General features: G+C 36.7%; 1 protein-coding gene across 1 annotated transcript; it reads left to right on the forward strand.

Annotated features, from left to right (window-relative positions):
* Positions 1-346: 346 nt before the first annotated feature.
* On the forward strand, positions 347-8,659 carry LOC104536178 (protein-glutamine gamma-glutamyltransferase 5-like; the record flags this gene model as incomplete). The annotated part of the gene is made up of 10 exons (XM_010178729.1): positions 347-526; positions 827-1,069; positions 2,035-2,153; positions 2,645-2,773; positions 3,010-3,187; positions 4,135-4,267; positions 5,276-5,379; positions 5,484-5,726; positions 7,187-7,513; positions 8,502-8,659. Coding segments are annotated over 10 exons (1,814 nt in total), but the record flags the coding sequence as incomplete, so codon positions are not given.
* Positions 8,660-8,791: the final 132 nt, after the last annotated feature.

The following is an 8,791-nucleotide window of genomic DNA, read 5'->3' on the forward strand; positions in this document are numbered from 1 at the left end:
ATTTTTCAAGTAGAGATACTGGTATAATCCCTTGGCATCAGGTATTTATAAAGCAAGAAGGCCCTTTATAAAACATGTGAAGCTTTTAGCACAGCTTTGTAAATCAAAGTGTTATACAAGTTTCCACCTGCATACTAGGAAAGTGGAGAACTTGTAAGGATACTTTTATGTATATATGTTTCAATCTCAGTTTTTCTGAATTCTGAGCAAACTCCTGAATTAATTTTTAAAAACAATTGTCTCTACCTTTCATCATTATCTCCTCTTTCATGTAATCTTGACCTCAGCCAACCATGGGGACTCAATTAGCTGGTTTTCCTTTTGTGTTCCTCTCTCCATCTTGCAGTCATTGAGCTGGGAGAAGTTGACCTGAACTGTCCTTCCAACTGTCAAATTCATAATACCCATTTCTTCGGAACTGACAGACAGATAATAAGGAGAGGGCAAGCCTTCAGCTTTTATGCTCGCTTCCAAAATCGGGAATGGGATGACTCTGTGGACCAGGCCGTTTTCACCGTGGAGACAGGTAGTCACTCCCAAACTCTGTGTAGTCTTTCCCAGTCCTTGGCTGATAAGTAATATTTCCCATAGTTTTCAGTGACAAATAGTATCTACTCATTCATCTTCTATGTGAACAGACTACCTTCCCCTAATTCAGGCAGTTCTGATTATTTGTAAAGTTTTCTCACTCTGTTTAAGAAGTGACAAGTGAAAAAGAAATCCACCCTTGGGAGTTTTGCATTGCAAACGATGGCTAGGTAAATTACTTGCCTTTTACACATGGTTTGTTTAGTCTGATTGAAGTTCTATTGATTTTTCTGAAAAGGCCTCAGACCCTGTGAATCAAATGAGACGAAATGTACCTTCCCAATGGGCAGATGTCTAGATCAAACCTGCTGGAGTGCTTCCTACAAAATTCATCAGCCAAAATGCATCAGCATCAGCGTGTTTCCTCCCTCCAGTGCCTGCATTGGCCGTTATATTCTCAATATGCAAATCACATCTTGTGGTCACACATATCAGCGATGTCTTGGAGATTTTTATGTCCTTTTTAACCCTTGGTGTGCAGGTAAGAACTCTAGTGATGATGAGGTAGTTTTAAGAAAATTGCTAGTGATGAGTAAAAATGTTGAACCTGTTTGTTGTTTTAGCTGGAAAGTAAGGAATGAAGTTATAGAAATAACGAGAAACAGGAAGGGATTTTGTTTTGTTATTCTTTATATTTTTCTGCAAGTTTAAGACTGTCTCAAGCCAGTGTTTTGATCTGGTTTCTTAATAGTAGTGCGAATGTAGTGTAATTTTTTTCCCCTACTTTTACAGTGGCTTGACAGGACAAGAAGCAATAGGCATAAACTGAAATACAGGATGTTTCCTCAGAGCAACAGGAAACACTTTTTTTTTTGCTGTGAGGGTGTCTGAGCACTGCCACAGGTGGCCCAGAGAGGATGTTGGAGATATTCAACAGCTGTCTAGACGTGATCTTGGGCAATCAGCCTCAAGTCTCCCTGCTTGAGCAGGAGGGTTGGACCAGGCAATCTCCAGAGGTCCCTTCTCACCTCAACCATTCTGTGATTCTGTGAATTCTGTGTTTTGACCATGAAATAATATTAATACAAATACAAATGGAATTCTGTAGCTCTGGTTCCAGTAGCAAGCAATTCTGAAGTCTGTAGGAACTTGCCAAAATCGTTACATGGCAAATATTCACATTATCTGTGCCTTTGATTTGATCAAAATCAGATACCCAACTCTAAGTGCACGGTGTTTGACTCCTGGAGCAGCTTAGTGTGATGATAAATTGCAAGTTCTGTAGTTCAGGTGTACTGCATCAGGGATAGACTTAATAAAGATAGTATCTAGCTGTAAGTAGAAATGAATTGTCTGTGAATGTTTAAAGAGCCTTTACCCTTGAACATGTTTAAAAGTATAAACCAAAAATAGGTAGGAAAAGAAAGACAGATCCAGTGAAACAGAAGATACGGAAGTGCTAGAAACATACGTACTGTCTGACTAATAGCTCTGCATCTTTTCTAGATGACCCTGTATATATGGACAATCAGGCCCACAGAGAAGAATATGTTCTGAATGAACATGGGATACTGTATGAAGGAGTTCACAAACATATTACCTCTCGGCCATGGCACTACGGACAGGTACTTTTTGAAGACTTGTTCAGAAGTATATGTCATCCATATATGGATAAATGAAGTGTTATCCATGTTTTTTCAGAAATGCTGGCTATGTTATGGAATATAAAGGGTTTTTAGGACCAGTCCAGACTATGCATGCATGAAACAAAATGTTTGAGAATCTCTCACTGTAGCCCAAACAACCAGAAGGAAGTTTTCTGTAGTGAAATTAAGAAAACTGCAAATGTACTTGAGAAAAATGAAACAGAATATTCTACTTCTGAAGGAAAACTATTCCATTGGCCAAACGTAAGCAAAAATTATATGTTTTTCCCTTTGGTTTTCCTTCAGGCAGATAGACAGAACCATGCATGTGGCTAGAAGCTGTGCTTGATTTAAAAAAAACAAGGCGAGAGGGCAGCTCATATATGTGAAGAAGACTGGACTATTGACGAGAAAGGAACTTTATCAATATCAGAATACCATGATGCCTGTGTTAACTTCTCTTTTCTCAGTTTGAAGATGGGATTCTGGATATCTGCTTGAAGATTCTAGACATGGGTGCGAGTTACCATCATGGCTCTGACCGCGACCATTGTTGGCGCAATGATCCTGTGCATGTCAGCATGGTGGTAAATCACATGGTAAGACCTCTACTGGTGTGTAACCTCCAAAAAAATCGGGCCAGACTTCATTATATTATAGAAGGACAAATTGCACTGTAATCTGACACACTATGAGGAGCAGGGAAGATACTTTCTGTGCTCATATTCACAGAAAAAACTAACTTATAACACTAATCTGATGATTTTGTGATATGCTTAAGGTGTGAAGACATGGTCAGCTATTTTAAAAGGTTGTTTTTCTTTTTTCTTTCTAGATAAGCAGCCATACCACTAGCAGTATCATGAAGATTCCAGAAAACAATGATTACCTGAAAGGAACAAAACCATTTTCCTGGAATGGAAGCATCCCTATTCTTCAGCAGTGGTACAATGGCAGATGCAGGCCAGTCAGATATGGGTACTGTGGGTCTCTTGCTTCAGTAATGTGCACAGGTATGATATTTCAGTCTGCCCTAACCTAGTTATCCAAAAAGGAGGAGAGAAATCAAGGATCAAAAAGCTCTGACCTTAAAAACTACTGGAAGAATTTTACTCATAAGCATTTTACTAGAAAAGAAATGGAGTATTTTTCTTTTATTATGATATGACATGGCAACACAGTGTTTATTATCAATCCATTGCTTTCCTATACAGCATGAAGATCAAGAAGAAAAAACATTACTGTCTTTTCTGTGACCTTTAAACTTTGATAGCTTCTGTGACCAGGCAGCTGTCAAAACTGCAACTTTTATTAAAACACAGAGCAAGTGCAGCATCGTGAAGCCAATATTTATCCTTGGGGTGAGGTTCGAAGGATGAGAAAAAGCACTAAGTTATGAACAGGTAGAAGACCTCTAGCATTGTCTCCTCCAAAACATAAAAACAGCAGGGTGCTATCTTCTTATACTGCAAAGGATAATATGATAGTGAACTAAACTCTACAAACAAAAAATTTGAATTCCAGCTTCATACCATTTATTTACTGAAACTGCTTCTACATTGAGAAAATTGAATTAATACTCCATAGATGAACCTATATGTACTACACTGTTTACAAGACAATTACAAGTACAATACAACAAGTATTTGGTTAATGAAAGATCAGGATCATTATTTCTGAATTTAGAACAGATCTGGTTTTTGGTTTTGTTTTTTGTTTGTTTGTTTTTAAAATGGAATAGTAACAAGCCATGCCTTTCTGCTAGACTCTTTTCAGACTACTTTTCTACCTCTAAAAAGAAGTTTTGAAGAAAGAACCACTGCATCCCAAATATTGCCTCCTATTCATTATATTTATGTAATTGTAAAGTAGAGTATAGGAGAATTATTTATAAAATAAGTGAAGGATTTGCTTGATTGATTATGATTTGTAATGACTCATGAATATTTTTTCCTTACAGTGATGAGATGTTTGGGAATTCCAAGCCGTGTTGTCACAAACTTCTGTTTCCCGTGCTCGATTGAGAATCCCCTTGGTATCAATGAGATTTTTGACTGTACTGGGAAAATCCTGTGTGGTAAAGACAAGCTATGGTAAATAAGCAATAAACAAGCTCCTTTGGTATTGTCAAAATTAAATTACAGAAAGACTAGTGTAAATTTAGCAGATCAGTGTATCTCTTTCCTTGGTGTTCTGTTTCCTAATAAAGTATTTCCAAAAAATGAAACTACTGAAGAGGCATTCTGCTTAACCTACATTTTCAAAAAAAGAAAAAAGAACACCACCACATTTGTGAGAATTTATGCTACCTGTTTATCCTTCTCAGATGAAAGAATAAGGCCATCAATCTTATTAACTGTAAAAAGGAGAAACATGAAACGCAAGGGAAAATTTATCACAAATTAGGACTATTATTTTCAGTCATAATCACCTGGTTGATAATTATGTTGTCTTCCAGAGGTTCCTTATCATGAATTGCTCCCTTCTTGTAAACCTTTTAATTCATGTTCATATTACTATGACATTATCACCCATCATAGCAGAATTTTGTGTTTTCACCCTTGGCCTGTATGTTCATAGTTTCACTGCACCAGAATTTTGTTTATATCCAAGTCTCATCTGTGAGAGCTTTTAATGACTTTTCTGCCCTTTCACGTGTCAAAAAGATGGGGTCAAACTGAAATACTAAGGGAATGAGGATCTTATTTTAGTACAAAAGTCTTAAGGTTTTAGTCTTTATTAAGCCATTAAAAAGAAGACTAAGACAATATTCCATTTTACTCTAAAGAACTAGGAGAAAAATGTTAGGAAAATAAACTACTTAGACAAAAGAACTGTGAGGGCACATTATCAGCTGAAAAGGAGAGCTTTAAGAAGAATACTTTGCAATCAGGTCTGCAGGGTGGTGGAACAAATTTCCAGTCTGAGTGATATAAAGCAAACCAAACACCCCCTGTCCCCAAACATCATTAACAGTGTTAAGATGCAGAAAGTTTTCAGTTGATTAAAAGGTTATCTCTGACATTGTTTTCCTCCATCGTTAGGCATTGAACTTGATGATTCAAGACACGTATTTAATCCTATATTCCTGCATCCTATAGGCGATACCACTGCTGGAATGAATCTTGGATGGCTCGCAGAGACCTAAATCAATGCTGTGGTGACTGGCAGTGTCTGGATCCAACACCTTTGGAAACGGGCAGAGGTAACTAATTGCTATAACTGTAATTGTTTTCTTCAGCTTATATTGTTGAGTTTCTTTACTACTCAGGTTGCAGCCTACTATAAAATTTTTGTTTTCTCGCTTAGGTTTAGCTTGCAGTGGTCCTACATGGGTTCGAAGCATCAAGGAAGGGGAACTGGACTTAGACTATGATGGCCATCATATGTTTTCTCGAGTAAATTCTAACTATGTTGGCTGGCTTTCCCAAAACAATGCCAAAAAAACAAAATTTTTCTGCGATGCTTGGCCATGTGGACAACATCTAATCACCAAGTGTGTTGGCAGTGAGCAATTTGAAGATATCACTGGGGCTTACAAGTATGAACTAGGTAAGATGAAAAGTCATCAAATGTGTTAGAGCAAATTTTAATTAATAATCATATAAAATAATTGATGTAATCTGTCCTGTGTTTAAAGTAGTAGAACAATCTGAAGCTGTCAATATTTGAGAAAGAGAAAGTTGCCTTTCTGTTCAAAGATCTTGATTCTTAAACTTCTAAATATATTTAGATGATTCAAACATAGCACATAGTAATCACATCGATTTAGGATAGGATAGGGTAGGATAGGGTAGGATAGGATAGGATAGGATATTTCAGTTGGAAAGGACCTAGAACGACCATGTACTCCAACCGCTTGACCATTTCAGGTCTGATCAAAAGTTAAAGCATGTTATTAAGGGCATTGTCCAAAGACCTCTTTTTAAGGCACTGACAAGCATGGGACATCGGCCACCTCTCTAGGAAGCCTATTCCATTGTTCGAACTGCCTCTTGGTAAAGAAATGCTTCCTAATGTCAAGTATAAACCTCTCTGACACTGCTTTGGACCGTTCCCATGCATTCTATCACTGGATACCAGGGAGAGGAGGTCAGCACCTACCTCTCCACTGCCCCTCCTAAGGAAGCTGTAGACAGCAATGAAGTCACCCCTCAGCCTTAACTCCAAGGTGGACAAACCCAATGTCCGTAGCCGCTCCTCACAGGACAAGCCTTCCACCTCTTTTATTACCGCTACTCATATGTACATGTTTTAGTCTCACCTGTACAGTAGACTAAAATATTAGCAGACTTTCGATAATCTAAAACCCCCTAAATTCTTTTAAACAGAGGATTAACTTCTAACTTGCTTTTTCATGTACCACTTCTGTCAGAAAAGACACTTACTTACAAAATTCATGTATTATTAGGATATTCTGCTGTTCTTACTTTGAGTTACTGATTACTGATTTTCATCTTTCAGTAGTAGTGAGGAGTTCAACCAGCAGAAATGCCTAAAGGAATGAAGAGAGGATTACAGTTGATTGTAAAATTGGAAGCTCTGTTGGTTTTTTGTTTGGTTTGGTTTTTTTTTGGGGGGGGTGGGTTTTTTGTGTTTTGTTTTGTTTTTTAGCAGGAACAAAAAAGAAAACAGTTGATAATTTCTTTCTTTGGATGGTGTGTTTTGCCTTTTGAGAGACGTGGTAGCATTTAAGATTCACCCTAACGCTTATAGCATTATATTTTGAGTTCTGCACTGACTATACATTTTGAGATTTACGTGACCATTTTTAAATCTAACTAATAAAAGTTTAAAATAAGTTTTTGAATGTTTTTCTGAGATATTTATTCTCTTCTATGTATTCAGACTACCATATCTTGTGTTTTTTTATCTGGTGGATTTGTTCTATGCCAAGCTAGTGCATTAGATTTCAGGAAAGAGAAGGAAGGAATTTAATTATAATAATTATGTAGGTAGATATGACGACTTCTGTTTCCAGCAGATTCATTATCATGTATCTTCCTCAACAGGTTCTGTGAAAAACAAAGAAGCCTATTACCGGGCCTACAGAAGGATTCATCCAGGGTACTGCAATGCTTCCAACTGTCATATTGAGAGAGAGTTATCATCTCTGAAAAACCCATTTTTGAGTGACTCTGGTATTAACATGAGGCTAAAAATGGCTAACTGCCCAATGTATGGTGAAGATGTCCAACTGCACTGGCTGCTTGAAAATTTGCGTAATGAGAACAAAAACCTAAAGTTTAATTTGTGTGCACAAATAATAACCTATAGTGGTTGCCCAATGGATCAGTTTTGGAAAGACAGTGTGAACGTCATGTTGGGTCCAAGGGAAGGTAAGAAGGTGAATTTGTCTAATGCCCTTCTGCCCAGAGATCTCAGGAGATAACTTTGCTTTTTTGGATTAGTGGAGACTTCCTAATAGTGATGAGAAGTGAGATGAATGGAGTAATTGACAGCTGAATTCACTTTAGGATGATCACTCAAAAATCAACACAGTGTTAATACTACCTGTATAGTGGCAGGTAATTTGTAGTCTTTGCTTAATTTCTCAAGGTTTAGAGATTCTGATGATCATTTAAAAACTAGTTTTGTTAAAAGTTCAATTCTGGATTCTCTATCCAATACAAAGATAAAGCTTCAGCTGTTTATCAGAAAAGCAATTTATTTCCTTTGGCCAGGAGATATTAGCCAGTATAAAAATACTTGGTTTTAGCTCTAAAGTCATTATTTCAATTATATGAATATTATATTATATTTCAATTACCATATGCTGGGAAGTGCAAAGGTGTATCAGATCTTAAACACTTGGTTAAATGGTTAATATCTTTTTTCTGAAGACAAGTGATCCCATTAATTAAAACATATCATTATGATATGATATCACAAAATTTTATACCTGACATTCACATTCTGTTTTACCAAGCTTTAATTTAATGTGTCCCTGCCCATGGCAGGGGAGTTGGACAAGATGATGTTTAAGATCTCTTCCAACCTAAACCATTCTGTGATTCTATGATTAATTTATCTATGTTTGAATTATTGCTTCAAGAATTACATTGCAATGAAAGTTTCCAAATTTTGAAGAATAATAATAACCTTTTTGTAAATGCGTGGATATGGTTATATTAACTGAAAGGTGTGAAGCTGGTTGTTGAAGGTAGCTATGTATCACCCTAAGCCAGGAAAAATCATATCTGTTTTCAAAGATTTTGTGATAACTTAGTATTGTCTTAAGCCATTGCAACTGCCCGTTAAACTTTAGGAAGGAAAGTGGAAATATTAGCCAAAAAATCAGAAAATATAATTAAATTTGTTTTTCAGTGAAAAAAATTCCACTGTGTATATCATATAGTCAATATGGACCTTATCTCTGCGATCACAACATTATGAAAGTAGTTGCTGTCTCAGATCCAGAGTGTGGAGAAGTTCTGATGGTGAGCAGGGATATTGTGATCAACAGGCCACCTGTTATTGTAAAGGTAAAGAATGTTGATTATAGGATTTGTGATCTAAAGAACAGACTTTGGGACTGTTATTTGCCACTTCCTAGGTACAATGTCGATAACTTGAAATTCAATTCTCCTTTCCTTTCTTTTCCCTTTCCTTTCTTT

Source organism: Mesitornis unicolor, unplaced genomic scaffold, assembly GCF_000695765.1.
Source record: "Mesitornis unicolor isolate BGI_N332 unplaced genomic scaffold, ASM69576v1 scaffold25512, whole genome shotgun sequence".
NCBI lineage: Eukaryota > Metazoa > Chordata > Aves > Mesitornithiformes > Mesitornithidae > Mesitornis > Mesitornis unicolor.